Here is a 15,457-nt window from a genome sequence, read left to right as displayed (position 1 = left end):
TAGTGGGGTTTTCTAATTATTATTTCTTAATAGAAGCAGTTTTGTGTTGATTTGAATTTGTGGTCTCCGTTATTACATAATTTTTCAAAATAAAAAATAAGTAGAAGATTTCTGGTTTTCTAAAAAAAAATTCCATCCAAACATGCTCAAATCATTATATATCTCAATATAATACGTATTAAAATACATGATATTTTTGAAACACTTTTACGCTAAAGAGTCCACTATTATATATCACTCGTGAATATCCATAATAAATAAATATTTTGGACATTCGAAGGTGAATTATCCACGCTCACGCATACTTCTTTTTGTAGGACATAAAATCCACTAGGCTTTGATGGAAATTATCATTATCTATATTAATTGATGTATATATATGTTATAAATTTATAATGTATGTACATGTATATATATACATGTGAACGTCGCGTGGGTTGATGGACTGAGCTAGATTTTGACACAATTTTTCCTCGGAAGGAAGTGGTAAAAAATATATATATCTATATCTATAATGTAAAAAAAGTCAAATATAATTTTCTAATTAAAAAAAAACAAATAAATTTCCAAAGGAGAAGACCAAATTGAGTTGTGGCAATGCTGTCAAGTTTCGACAAAAGGTGTGTGTTTGTCTCAATTTTAGATTTTTAAAACAAACATATCTTTTTTGACATCTCTGTTCTCGTATTTATTCTTGGATGGTATGAGATAACATATAAATATCAACATTTGAGGCTTCCACACAAACTATAACACTGTCTACGGAGGTTGAAGTGTTTTATTCGAATATATACTTCAAATGCATGAAGGAAGTAGGATATACTTAATTACAAATAATTTCAATGACCGAAGTTAAGGATCTTCTTTTGCATATTATTTATGGGAAAATGCTACATGTACATATATAGAAAATTACACATTGAGTTACACATTCTACATGAAATTACAAAATTGTGTCACCCTTCTTTATCATGTTCATTTAAGTTTGGAGACTCCAAATAAATTTCTAGACGTTTTTTTAAACAACAATCAGTTTATTTTGACGACAATAAATCTGAATCCATTGATGATTTTGATTTATTATTATTATTATTATTATTTTTTTCTTTTTTTATGAAATCAACTGATCATATTGGTCTATATATATCTTGAATCCGAAAACAAAGAGAATTAATTTTCATGCAGAGGCGTTTGGAATAGTATTAAAATAAATAAAAATAAAAATATCACCTATTTAGCTCTCTAACACAAAACTTTTTCAAGTAACAAAAAAGGCTAATTGCATTAATTTTTTCGGTGAAAAGTTTAAAAATTATAAAATCTCCCAAGAAATATTAATAGATTAATGCATCCCTTAGTTTTTTAAAATGTAGCACATTTCACCCCTATGTTATACAAACTCGGGCACATTTATACCCTCTCATAAGGGTTTTTATGCTATTTTTTTAAAATATAAGGTCTAACATGCTATTAATTTTACATATGGTGTTTTATGTCTTTAAACTTTTTACAGGGGTTTGAATGCAATTAACCCAAAAAAAAAATAAAAATATCACCTAGTCTATCATTACTTATAATAGGTAATATTATAAAAAAAAAAACAATAACTTTCCCTGAATAAATCATGTGGATTAGCATGAGCAGATTAATTTTGAATTGAGTGGTGGCTTTGGCATACACACAGGGTTTTGAAATAAATGAAAATTAGTACGTAAAAATTAATTAAATTTAGGTAAGGAAACATCTTGTCGAGGCGTCAAATCATCGATATGGTGTTTTTGGCTGAAAGCAAAGGAGAAAAAGGGCAATGGCTATGATTTGACCCATATTATTATTATTATTATTATTATTATCATTATTATTATTATTGAATAAATTTGACCCATATTATCACACTTAAGTCCTTCGAAGTCGTAGCTGGGTCCCTTCACCAATTCTCCAATTATTACACCAACGCCTTTTTTCCACCACCTTAATTAATATAATATATATATTTTATAGTTGTGTCATGAAATTGTTACATGTCAAAAAATATTGAATAAACAAAAACAACTTATAGTTCTATATATTCTCCATATAATTTTTCCCCAATCATCTTTTAATAAAATTTCAATAACTATTATTTTTGAAACAAAAGTTATTCATGAATTAAATAAATATTTTGATTCATTTAATTTTTTTTCATTTTTTTAGTGATACATATTTTTATTATCAAGTATCTATTATTTTTCAAATTTCACCATTTTTTAACGAATATACCGTTGATGTAACATAGTGTCAAAAGTTTCCTGTTTCACCTATTTTTTATTTTTTATTTTTATTTATCATGGCGTAAGTTATATGATTTATTTTTTAGGTTCGAAACAATCTAAACACGAGTCCTAAATATATAATTATGTTTGGACACAAACAAATTCATAGATGAAATATTATTTGGAAAAAAAATTATACGCTATATCTTTAAGTCAATCTCTCCTTATCAAACACCTTCTTGTTTCTTTCTTTTTTTAGTTGCAAACCACTTCATTTGATGGCGGTCAACAAATAAGCATAATATACATTTAATTTGTTTGGTTCATTTATATACTTGATTGATTGATTGAAATGATTCTATATTCTATGTACCCACAAATTTCATATCCCATATTTGACATCAACTTTTGGCATTCATCTCCACCTAATATCCATGCAATAAATTCGAACAAATTATAATTTAAGGACAAAGTAAAAAACCATCCAGAGGAAAAATTTGGCAGATATTCACGATAATTTATAGATAAAAAATACATATACGAATGTCTTTGGGTTGTGAATAAGCATGATTACATTTTAAGCCACGATTTCTTTACAAGCAAACTCACTTTTCCTCACAGTTATTAATCAATCCAATGTCGTTACACAAAAATTTAAATGCTTCGGGATTATGTTCGATGCTTACTGAGGTGATAAGCGAAATGGAACCTAATTTTTCGTGTTCAAAACGACAGCCAAGTCTCGTAGTTCCTCGAATGCGTGCATTGTTTCTGCATCAAATCCTCCAGCAAACTGCACAGCATGCAAAAACAAGAAATATTTACGCACATGATGATCAACAAACGAAAGAACGGCCAGTTCTTGAAATGTGAACAAACCTGATGAATTCGGAAGGCGAATCTCACTCCCTGGAGCAACATATAATCCAGGGAAGAATCTTTATCTGATGTTCCCTTGGTCTGGAGTTCCATGGCAACCCTCTTCATGTATATCTTGGCCAGTTTGACTGATCCAAACTTTATCTGAAATCAAGAATGGAAAATGAAAATATATTTGTGCTCGTGTGTACTAAGAAAGAGATTTCCTCTAAAAATTGTGAAAATGCATCCAAGAGACCAAACCTTGCTCACGATTCCCACGTCGAGTAGCCAGTCATTAGGAATGTGGAACTCCTTGCAGTGTCTGATCAACGAGTCTCTGGTTCGGAGAATGTTATGCACAGTACGCTCCATCCTAATGAATGAGAGTTTATATCAAAGTCTGGATTCTTACAGGAGGAATCTTAGGCCAAGTTGAAAACTTATGTTTTGAAGGCAACTACAACTACTTACCTCTCAGCTAGAGCTGCAAATTTTTTCAATGCAACATCACACGGCAAACGAGGGTCATCCTTATAGTTCGAAACTTCATGCTCCATCTTCTTCAAGTCTCTGTAAATGAATGCTGCTTCTCTTAGTGTGTCAGCTTTCTTTTCTGGCCATTCAAAGTGCTTCAGAACTGCCCTTTCATCAACCTTGAGGACGAATTAAGCAGAGAAAATTAAACCACAGGAATTACCATCTCCTTTAATCAAAATTTGAAAAGAACATGATAATGAATTCTGCACTATAATTTAGAAACTTACAAGAAAGCATAGTTCATCATCAAGCCACTTCACAAATGCCACTACATCTTCAATGTTCCGATAAACTGCACTATTGACCTCTCGAATCAGGAAGTTCACAAATTCTCCTTGAGTCTCAACATCTGCCTTTATCTGCTCACAAGAAGGAATATGCAGGGATATTTTAGAATGGACTGATGAAAAGAAGAGATAGAAGGCTGGTATCTTCAGAGATAATTTATTTGCACGCATCAAATCATCAACAAGAAAGCATATTAAAAGAATTTTTACTTGTGCATCTACTTGCGTAACAATCACAGACAAGGATGATAAGTGAAACAATCACTTACAGCAAGCAAATGAGATGACCGGTTCTCGATTTCACCAATCATGCTACTCCGAACATTTGCAACATCCGGTGCATCTGTTGCCCCTGAATTTAAGCATTCTTTCCTAGAATCCCTCTTCATAAGTGAGTGATAAAATTCGACTACTTGGGGAGAACGCTTCACTATTCCGATCATGCTTCTACCCATTAACTTCGGAGGTGGGGGTGGGGGAGGTGGTGGCGGTGGGAGAGTTGGTGCAAGATTTTGAGAAGATTTTTCTTCTTTTAATTCATTTTCACCAGAACATGAAGGCCTAGGAGGAGGATTTGGAATTCGTAAGGCCCGTTTTTCAACATCAAATGAAGCAGCCAGCTTACTAATTTCTTGGCAGTTGGTATAAACATGAGACCTATTGCCTACTTCCAAGTCGTATGTTTGGGAAACTAGCACATCCATCCCCTTATCCACCTCCTTGGAGCATATAAAACCATCAGACTGCCTTCTCTTATTAACCATCAGATCCTCAGAACAGAAGTTTGATCCGCTAATAGAGTGCCGACGTGCTGAACCTTGGGAATCACTCCAATTAGTATTGATAAGGTCATCCGTGTCTTTCGTTTGTAGCAAGTCTTCATCTGTAATAGGCCATTTCTTGAACTTCTTAATCAGATATAACCTCGTTGTGGCATTTTTTTCTGAACCTTCATCTGTCTGAAGAGATAATGAGCATTTAGACTCTTTGCTCTTCTCAATAGAGTTATGGCCTGATGGCTTGTCACAACTCGAAGTAGAGGCTTTGTGCAACTCATGTCTCAAACACGAATTGACCCATCTCAGGTAAACTAACTCCTCCACTTCATTCATTCGGCTCATTTGAAGGTTTTCCACTTGTTTACATAGATCTTCATTGGTATGCCGTAGCAATGAAATCTCTGATTTAATCTTCTCAACAGTATCACTCTGCCCATAAAGAGTTCAAAATGAATGGAATAAGATATCAAGATATCCTTAGTTCTATTTTCGGATCCCAAGGCTGTTGTAAAAGTTGATATTCACCACCGTTTTAGTTCTTATAAAACTCCATCTAAACTTTCAAAATAGTTTCTATGTAATTAAATTCGACGATATGAAAAAATGAATGAAAACAGGATAGATTGAAAACACATAGAAAACTGTTTCTTGATGAATCCTTAGATTTGAATTTCGAGCATAGCACAGACATATAAATTGAAGAAATGACAATTCCTCCTGACCTTCAATTTCCCTACATTGCAAATTTACAAGCACAGACCGGATCAACGAGCTCTATGACAAATAACTTATCAGTTGAGGCAGTTGATAAATAGACAGTGAACAACATCAATAGCAAGAGCTTAGATTCAGTAAGTGGTAATAATATACCTCAGAGACTTGATAAAGGTTATTTAACTGAGATTCCAAGGAAGAAATCCTGCAAGCAAGGTTCCTCTTCTGAAGCTGCAGCTCCTTGTTCAAACGCCTCAATTCCACAACCTCTATCTCCACAGAACTCAAATTTTCATGTCCTCTGTTTTCCAACATTTCGTCCTGCTTCCCAACTAACGCAGCTAAGGACCCCAGCTGTGCAGAAAGGCTCTCCTTTTCACTTTCAAGCAATCCCACTTTCCTGAGAAGGCCATCGATTTCGCTCTTGTTTAATTCAAGTTCCAACACTCTGGGATATTTCTTCAACTCTGATAACTCAGCTTGTAGTTTAAGCTCTCTATCTTTTGATTCTTGAAGCATGTTCCGCAGATGATCAATTTCAAGAAACAAATCCTCGGATGAGCCTAAAGATTTTTTCTTGTTTTGGGCCTCCACAGCCTGTGGATGCACTTGCGTTGGATATATGGAACATGAGAGGTCACCTATAAGAGACCTCTTGATTCTTGAATTCGGAACCGGTGGCTGATTCTTCTGGTTTGTGACATCGTCGAATGGTAATTTATTGCTGTTAGCTGTGGTTTGCAGTACTCTAGTTTTGGTTTTCTTATCTGCAGCTGAGAATCCTTTTACTATGTGAGAACCCCATGAAGATTTCATCCTTGAAAAGTTGCCGTTTGCCTTCACATTGCTAGGATTACCACCCTTTGGGACCTGATTTTGATCAGCAAATTTTGAAGCTTTCACTCTATTCCCAGATGGAATTTCTTCTCTCATTTTGAACAAACTAATAAAAGACGAACCTTTATCACTTGGAAATGCAATGCATCGATTCAGTACTTGGATATAGTAGCAAGAAAAAGTGAACAACCCCAAGAATTTTTTTTTAAAAAAAAATCCCAATCCAAACAAAAAGATAACTGATAACAAGTGACCCACCAAGAAAAACCTCAAGAACCCGAATAAGACGGAAAATGGGCTCGGTGAAGAACAAGAGAACAACTCAAAAACCCCAAAAAATCAAATATGGGTTTAATCAATGATGATAAATGAACTCAAATTAATTGAATTAACTGCAAATAACATTTAATATTTCAGCTCAAATCACATTTAAAATTTAAAATGAGAGGGTTCTATATATTTCCAATTCCCCTTTTAGCTAGCAAGCTAAAAACAGAACTCAACCAATAACAGGTTGCAAAAAAAAAAAAAAACCCTTCTCCTCCTCCAACTAGTTACACTCTCGTCATCATTAATTAATCTTGATAATGACACATGATACAAGTTCTCTCAGGATGGAGAAAGAGTCCAGAGCTGAATCGGTTCTGTTTTAGTATCCTGAAACAAGCAAACAGCAAAAGAGGGTACCGTAGCTGCTTTCTCTGTTCACCTTTTATTTTTGAATTTGAAATTTGAATTACTCTTCCCATAAATCACCTAAACTTCATTTTTTTAAATATAATAATATATAACATAATAAGCTTCGATCCAAGCGTCGAAAGAGAGATTATATGTTAAGAGAGTCTGTTATTTTTCCTTAAAAAAAAAAAAAAGAAAGTCTGTTATTTTCTTGCAAATGTTGACATGATGACATCATGTTAAGAAACAAAAAAACAATATTGATGGATTCCATATATTTTTTTTTATGTGATACTCATGCTCAGTATTGTATAATCTCCCCGTACATGTATGTAGGGGTGGGCAATCGGTTCGGGTAGTTCGGGTCCCGACCCGACCCGAAACCGATCGGGTGCAAAATTCGGGTAGATCGGGTTTTTAATCGGGTTCGGGTATTAACCAAACCCGACTAAAACTTAATCGGTTCGGTTTCGGATAATAAAATACTACCCGAAATACCCGATCGGGTACCCGACTATCCAATTATTATTTTTTTAAAATATATATATATATATATATATATATATATGGGCTTTGGAATAGGAATAAGCTCATTAATTTCAATAAATTTGATTGATATTAACCTTCATTTGGAAAACCCGGTCATATTGTAAATTTGGATCAAATGATATTTAAATTTTTTTTTTGAAATTGATTTTTTTAAATCTTAATCAAATTATTTTTCATAATTTTTGTTTTTATTTATTATTCATTCTTTCATGGGAAAATCTTGTCGTAATTGGAAACCTATGATTCAAATGATTTTTTCATGCTCATTTTTTTTGTTTTTGAAATTGACACTAATAAAAAAAGAGCAAGAAAATTAAAATTATTTTTCCTCATTAGGCACAAGGTTAAAACCGACCCGACCCGACCCGAACCCGATTTAATCGGGTACCCGACTAGTCGAGTACCCGAGGTTGTCGGTTCGGTTTCGGGTAGTGCAAAACACAACCCGACTAATCGGGTACCCGACCCGAACTACCCGAAACCCGAATTACCCGACCCGTGCCCACCCCTACATGTATGCATAGGATGACCCACTTTTCAAATGGTTATGCACACACTACAAATACAAACGTTCACTAGAAAGAACTACTTTTTTTCATGAAAAAAGAACAATATTTTGGTTTTTTTAAAAAAGAAAGCGCTTATAAAGAGCCAATGGCCAAAAATCACGAAATTTTACTTTTGCGTTTTGAATTTTTTTAGAAATAAAAAATGGCCTGCATTTAAACCTCATATAACGATTCTTGTTTTTTCAAAAAAATTATTTATATTTATTCAAATGGAGTGCTAGATTTTTGTTATAAGACATAAAATTAACATACTTCTTATTGAAAGATCAGATAAGTTTATGCCATAATATCATTACGGGTTGTCATAGTTTTGTTTCTTGTTTTTAGATGCTTCATTTCTTTACCCAATCCAAAATCCAAATTGAACATTTCAACTTCATCCGAAATTAATTTAGAATGTAATATTTTAAATAGTTTCAAAAGCACAATGAAAGCCTAATATATATGCTTATACCTTGTGAGTTAGTGAAGTAATAATACTTACTAATATTAATTGACTAATAAATAATCTGTATATAATTCGTGGGCTAGAGGTTAAATGGGCTAGGGCGATGTATTGGGCCTCAATGAATTTGGGCCGTCCATACAAATTACACAATCGCCAAACCATACCCAATGATTCTTCTCATTTCCAGCCGTTGTGTCAAAAAGAATATCTTGTTATCTGCTCCCATAAAACACCATCACCCGAATCTTTTGTATCAATTGTACCATTTTTGTGTCTGAACTTGGATGATATGTCAAATTAAGGAGAAAAGATATGGTGGGTACCGTATATTTTTCTGAACCCGCCATTGAAATTGTTTATTTGATCAATCAGACCCGCAAATTCAATTCGATATACCCGTTTAAGGGGCAGAACCCCAGTATTATATTAGCTCCAAGAAGAAAGAAAGAGGGTAGAATTACGTCAAGAAGCTCTTTAATTGATGGGGGTGGTGTTGTTCTGGATAAAGAGTTTGAATTCAAACCGTCCTTTGATGAGTATTTGAAGGCCTTGGAATCTGTCACAACGGACAGAGATAATGGTTCTAATATTAGTAGTCCGGCGAAAAAGAAGAGTATCAAGAAAACAGTTCAAGAAGAAAAGGGTGACGATGCACGGGCATATGCTCAAGAGGATTCCAGAAAGGGTGCTTCTCAAAAGAAGAATGTTTTCGTTCGAGAAGATTCAAGAAAGGGTGCTTCTCAGAAGAAAAATGTATTTGTTCAAGAAGATTCAAGAAAGGGTCTGAAAAAGTCACCGGAACTCATGAAGAAGACGCAAAATGTCAATGTTAAGAATCTTCGTGCTAGAAGTAGTGGCAGCGGTGAGAGTGAGATGCCGGACTTGGAAAGAGCTGCATTCAAGCCACTGGAGAATGAAGATGATTTCATGGACAGGCCAAGAATCTCAAAATTAGACATGGAGGAGAGAATTCGAAAGCTTGCTAAGAGGTGGGTAGATCGCTTGTATTGTGAGTTATTGTGATAAATTAATCCGTTATGAGATTCATGTTGATTTTTTATATTTTTTGAGTTATTGGGAATTCTGAAACAGGGTTTAATTCCAAGTGAGAGTGTGAGACAGTCAATAGAAAATTAACTCAATAGCATATGTTTGTGCCATGAGTAAGGATCTTTCGTTTAGTTGCCACAAGAAGGTGATTGGTATGATGCTTGCTAACTAATTGGTGGTTTTTATTGAGTTCCTTTCGGCAGATTTTATTTTTTCAACCAAGGACCTCATCCCTTTATCCATTTTGCATCAATCATTGACATGCACACTTCACTTCTAGTGTTAACTGGAGAATTAATTAAAGAACCCATGTCAAATCTGATGATTCTGAGTGTTAGTGCTTTATTACCAAGTCTAAATTTTGACTGGTAGAAATCCTTTCGGGTAAAACATGCACGATGTTTCTAGTATTTGTCGTGAGTGCACCAATTTTTATGGTCCAAAATCTTTTCTTCTACCTCATAATGAAGTAATGTACTTCGTTCCTACAGTCTGAATGGCGCAGACATTGACATGCCTGAGTGGAAATTCTCTCAAACTATGCGTAGTGCTCAGATAAGATTTTCAGACTACTCCATCCGAAGGATAGTTCAGATTTTGGGTGAGTTGGGAAACTGGAGACGAGTTCTTCAACTCGTTGAATGGATTCAATCACGTGAGCGCTTCAAATCGCACAACATACGGTACTTTTTCACTACTTCGTTTCCTACCCTGTCTCCATATTCATATTCTGAAATTCATCTGAAAATTAATAATTAATTGGTTGCTAATACATTCAGTTGTGAAGTTGTCAACAAGATGTAGTGTGACACTCCTACCCGTAGTTAGTTACCTGATTTTGAGTCTATTGCCTTAAGATTTTTGTCTGATACATCATGCATCCAATTTATTAGTACACTATTCTAAGGTTTCTTTGTTATCCATTACATTAAAATCTAGCATGAGAAAACTTGCAATTTCGTTTTTTAAAATTTAAAAATATCGTGCCATGTGAATTCTTTTTTTTTTTTATAGGAAACAAAATTATATTAATAAAGATATAGACGATATTAATTACAAAAGTGGACAAGAGGATTAGCCTAAAATAGACTCCAATCCTTGTACAAATCTGTAATTGAAAAGTTTTTGAACAACGCATTCTTCAAAATCCAAAACCGAACTGTGGATTTTATCATGTCCTAGCATCACCAACCGATTCTTCCCCAGTGTCAAAAATCTTCTTGTTTCTCTCCATCCAAACCAACCAACCTACATATACAATGGACTACCACCACTCAAAAAATTCCACCCCTCTTACCTGGATTGCAGCCAAGATCTGCTGGGAATAAATCCATAGCTGATCTCGGGAATACCCAAACCAAGCCCAACTCCGCCAAAGCTCTGAACCAAAGAAAACTCGTAGTAGGACAATGAACGAGCAAATGGTCATGTGTCTCCACCTCTTACCTACACAGCACACTCCAACTTGGGCACAATGAACAAGTGGGATACCTCTTTACATCATCTCGCAAGTCGGTAGTTTTCCGAGCACAGTAGTCCGCGACAACACTTGAACTTTAGATGGAATCAGCGTTTTCCATGTGAATTCTTTTGCATAAAAAAAAAAGTTGTATGAGCATATAATCTGGAAAACCATCTGTGCATCTAGAAGGCCTGTTTTATATGCTCGGAAGTCATACCTAGGATGCGATGTTCTTCAACGAGAAGGTGCAATAATTCTGAGGGCTGAAGTCATAAATTTATTAAAAATCATTTGATGCTCCTGGAAATTCTTATTGGGGTTAATCTATTAACTCGAAGTTTTTTCCCATGGGAGGGGAGTGGGTGTGGAATATGGGTCCACTTGTCAATCCATGAGAAAGTGTTATGCATGATTGCCTTAAGAAATTTGTCCAAAGATGACTAAATATCTATTTTAAAAATCATGTTTTATTTTGCTTTTGACTTTGAAATTGCGTCGTCGTTAAATGTTGCCATTCCTTTTTCTTTCAATTGTTGGAATTGCTGCATTGTTACAGCTATAGGTGGCTCCTCTTTCTCAATCGAGGAACTGTTGGATTGCATCCAATCAAATGCATTGCAGTTATATATTCATTCTTCAGCCATCATATGATTTTTATGATATACCCATATTTCTAGCCATGTTTACACTGCTGCGCTTGATGCGCTTGGAAAAGCAAGAAGGCCCGTGGAAGCACTAAATCTCTTTCATGTTATGCAGGTAATACTTTGTATTATGTATATTCACGCATAAATTCCCAATAGAGAGGATCAAGGATGTGGAATGATTCTTATTCTTCTTTTATCTGATAGGGGCAAATGGCCTCTTACCCTGACATTGTGGCATATCGGTGCATTGCTGTAACTCTTGGACAAGCGGGGCATATGAAGGAACTATTTAATTTGATTGATTCGATGCGATCTCCTCCACAAAAGAAGTTTAAAACTGGATATCTTGAGAAATGGGATCCGCGATTAGAGCCTGATATCGTTGTCTATAATGCTGTAAGTAGGTTGATTTTTTAGTTTAATGAACTTTTTTTTTTCTGGTTTGTGGAGAATCATTGCCTACCAAGGAATTTTTGTTTAGTTTGGTGATTGATTATGTAACTTACAGTGTCAATGTTTCAATGGGTAAGAATGGGGGTTTTTCTCTGGTGAGGCTCTGAGAAAGCAATTATCTTGCTACCCGTTTTGATCAAAAGCTATTTGTTTTGGGAAATATCATAGCTGCACGTCCAATCTAGGTTTCAACTCTTGGGTAGAACACATCAGACTGTTCTGGTGCAAATGAAAAAGCTTCTGGACTGTATTACATCATACCATGTGCTACTTTCTAGTTTCCTTTTCTATGTAGGCAGTTTGATGATTACAAATATGTTGCAAAAATAGTCTTTTTAAACTTCCCCTTCATTTAAAACTTTATCTTTTAATAATACCACTATCATTTAGTTTTAGGGTTTAATTTTTGAAGATTCGTGAATGCATTTGTTGCAGGTCCTTAATGCTTGTGTACGGCGGCAGAAATGGGAAGGGGCCTTCTGGGTCCTACAGCAAATAAGCCAACAAGGCCAACAACCTTCGATGACAACATATGGATTAGTTATGGAGGTAATGGAAACTATGGATGGTGTTGGTTAAAAGTATTCATGTTTCTATATTTTTCCAAAGTAATTCAGTGTGTTGATTTTGTTGTTGGGTTCTGATTAAATTACTTATTTTCACATCCATTTTTATTCTTATTGTTTTTTTTTTCTCACCTCGTGTATTGGGATAACATTTCACCTTGACATGTATTGTTTGTGACATTCTTGACAATACCATGTGAATATTTGAATATGAGCGGAGTCTAATTAGGTTGGTTGATCTATTTTTGCCTTTTCTCATATTTGCACTGAAGAGATTGAAGATAACATGTTCAATATGATAGAAACTACGTGGTGGTTGCAAAAGTGTTTTCTCTTGTGCTTATGTAGCACAATTCTCTTTCTAGTCAAAAATATTATTGGTTCGTCTTCCTTGTCTGTAGCAGAAAATTGGTCTGTATTTGTGCAGGTAATGTTGGCCTGTGAGAAGTACAACTTGGTCCATGATTTTTTCAAGAAAGTACAGAAGTTATACATTCCAAATGCTTTGATATATAAAGGTAAATTGTCGAATTGCATCTTTATCCAATGCATAGGAGATTAATCCACGTCATTTTTTTACTTTTAATTTTTTTGGTGGTCTGTAGTTCTTGTGAATGCTTTATGGAGAGAAGGTAGAACTGAGGAGGCCATAATGGCTGTTGAAGAGATGGAGAGACGAGGAATAGTTGGTAATGCTAGTTTGTACTATGACCTTGCTCGCTGCCTCTGTAGTGTGGGAAGGTGCAACGAAGCGTTAAAGCTAGTATGTATTTTCTAATTTGTTATGTTTTGTGTCTTTTTTTTTCCTTCCTATTTTTGCAGATCTTTTGCTTACCATGTTGAATTTTTACTTTGTTTTCTCTGTGGTGATGGTTTGTACTCATTGCTTATTCAGTGGTAGTTTGTAACATGTCTGAGAATATTAATGAAGCACTATTTGTTTGAAGCAATATAACATCAGATTTTCAAGGGAAAAAAAAAGGAAAAAAAGAGGTGGGGAATCCAACATGTTTACGTCTTTCTACACAGTCCTGTGTTTAATATCTCTAGTTCCATTGGGTAACTCTAATTCAAACTTTGAATCAGAGAATACTAGACAGCAGGAGTGCATCATAAATTAGAAGGGCATTTATTTATTGTTCTGACATATGGAAGTTGCACAAAAGTTTGCATGTTTTCTGTTGGATGGAATACGATTGCAGATTCTTGTGTTGGGAAATTGAATCTTTTCTCTTTTCTCATTTCCTCGCTATTTTTTCTCCGCAGATTGACAAGATATGCAGAGTTGCGAATAAACCACTGGTTGTAACTTACACTGGTTTAATTCAAGCATGTCTGGACTCTGGAGATGTTCAAAATGGTGCATATATCTTTAATCAGATGCAAAAGTTTTGTACGCCAAATTTGATAACTTGTAACATAATGATGAAAGCTTTTCTGGATCATGGAATGTTCGAAGAAGCCAAACAATTGTTTCTGAGCTTATTGGAAAATGGAAACTTTATCAAGCATGGAGAAGATTATAGAGTTAGAGTCATACCAGATATCTATTCATTCAACACAATGTTGGAAGCATGCCATGCGAAACACAAATGGGATGATCTTCAGTTTGTATATGAGCAGATGCTGAAATATGGTCACCACTTCAATGCGAAACGTCATCTTCGCCTATTATTGGATGCCCGTCGTGCTGGAAAGGTATCGTTTTGAAATTCACAAGTTTAAACTAGACGGCTATAAATTTTAGATTTTCATTAACTACAGAATATGTTTTTTTTTTTTCGGGGTAAGCTTTTTTATGCCGGTCAAGGAGGCGCATGGTAGTTTGATGGTTTTTGCAGGGTCTTTGCAAATTCTACTTGATTCTTGAAAAACTAACTACTGTTTGGTCATTTTTGTTAACGCCTCGGTGAGGTTTCAGATGAGACTTAAATTTCTGCACATCTGAATGCTTTTCTAGGACGAGCTACTGGAATTGACTTGGAAGCACTTGAATGCAACTCAACGGGTTCTCCCCCCATTGCTTGTTTTAGAACTATTTTGCGCAAGACTGGAGCAGTGTGACCATGGTTCTGCTCTCAACTGTATTACTAATTATTGTGTTGAGTCACAGCTGTTTTCTAGAAAGTCTTGGTCAAAATTTTTCATGGAAAATGGGCACCGATTCGAGAGGAGCACTCTAATGAAGTTGGTGCATGAGATGCACATTGTTTTAGCCAAGAACGAAAACGCTGCTCTCGAGCAGCTAATGAAATCTTGTGAAGAATTTTTGAGGACCCTAGAAGCAAGTGCGACAACAGAACTCAGGGAGCTAGAAGTGGCTAGCAGGTCTCATGGTGAAACTGCTTTAGTATTTTGAAATAATGTGTAAATTATAGAAGTAAGATGGCTTGAAACAGAGGTAGTATGCTTTCGATGCATTGGAGCATTGTTGGCCATATTTGTTTCGGATACTCACTCTGAAGGTTGACGAGTTTTTTTTCTCTGATGTTTCTGGAAATATTATTCCATGGTTTTTTGTTTTTTTTTTGAAAATGAATATTATTCCATGTTAAAAATGAATTGAATATGGGATACAAGAATAAAAACCTTGTACAAAGATAAAGGGCGCCATTGATATCCTGTTCAGATTTTGTCCCGAGGTAATATTTTAGGAATCAAGACCTATTAACGAGTTGAAAACGGTAGAAAACTCAACTGAATCAAGCAAATTCACGTGGTCTATTTTTTTTTTTTTCCCTAGATAAAATGCAAATCGTTATATTTTT

The 15,457-nt window shown here is 34.8% G+C and overlaps 2 protein-coding genes across 2 annotated transcripts; one reads left to right on the top strand and one right to left on the bottom strand.

The window, feature by feature from the left end:
- Positions 1–2,758: 2,758 nt before the first annotated feature.
- On the bottom strand, positions 2,759–6,999 carry LOC140891513 (protein CHUP1, chloroplastic-like). Its single transcript, XM_073300035.1, has 8 exons — positions 6,826–6,999; positions 5,587–6,373; positions 4,207–5,145; positions 3,878–4,009; positions 3,585–3,766; positions 3,375–3,486; positions 3,132–3,275; positions 2,759–3,045 (listed from the first exon to the last, which is right to left on the bottom strand). Exons 1-8 carry the CDS (start codon positions 6,837–6,839, stop codon positions 2,962–2,964), a joined length of 2,394 nt encoding a protein of 797 aa, XP_073156136.1. The 5' UTR covers positions 6,840–6,999; the 3' UTR covers positions 2,759–2,961.
- Positions 7,000–8,708: 1,709 nt separating this feature from the next.
- Positions 8,709–15,196, top strand: LOC140887707 (pentatricopeptide repeat-containing protein At1g30610, chloroplastic). The gene is made up of 9 exons (XM_073295139.1): positions 8,709–9,500; positions 10,053–10,244; positions 11,701–11,782; positions 11,875–12,066; positions 12,559–12,672; positions 13,117–13,207; positions 13,295–13,452; positions 13,956–14,387; positions 14,650–15,196. The coding sequence occupies exons 1-9, from the start codon at positions 8,824–8,826 to the stop codon at positions 15,046–15,048; spliced, it is 2,337 nt and encodes a 778-aa protein (XP_073151240.1). The 5' UTR covers positions 8,709–8,823; the 3' UTR covers positions 15,049–15,196.
- Positions 15,197–15,457: the final 261 nt, after the last annotated feature.

This window comes from Henckelia pumila, chromosome 3, assembly GCF_033568475.1.
Source record: "Henckelia pumila isolate YLH828 chromosome 3, ASM3356847v2, whole genome shotgun sequence".
In the NCBI taxonomy this organism is placed as follows: Eukaryota; Viridiplantae; Streptophyta; class Magnoliopsida; order Lamiales; family Gesneriaceae; genus Henckelia; species Henckelia pumila.
Note: the sequence above shows the minus strand (reverse complement) of the source record. Positions and strands in the feature narration are given on the sequence as shown.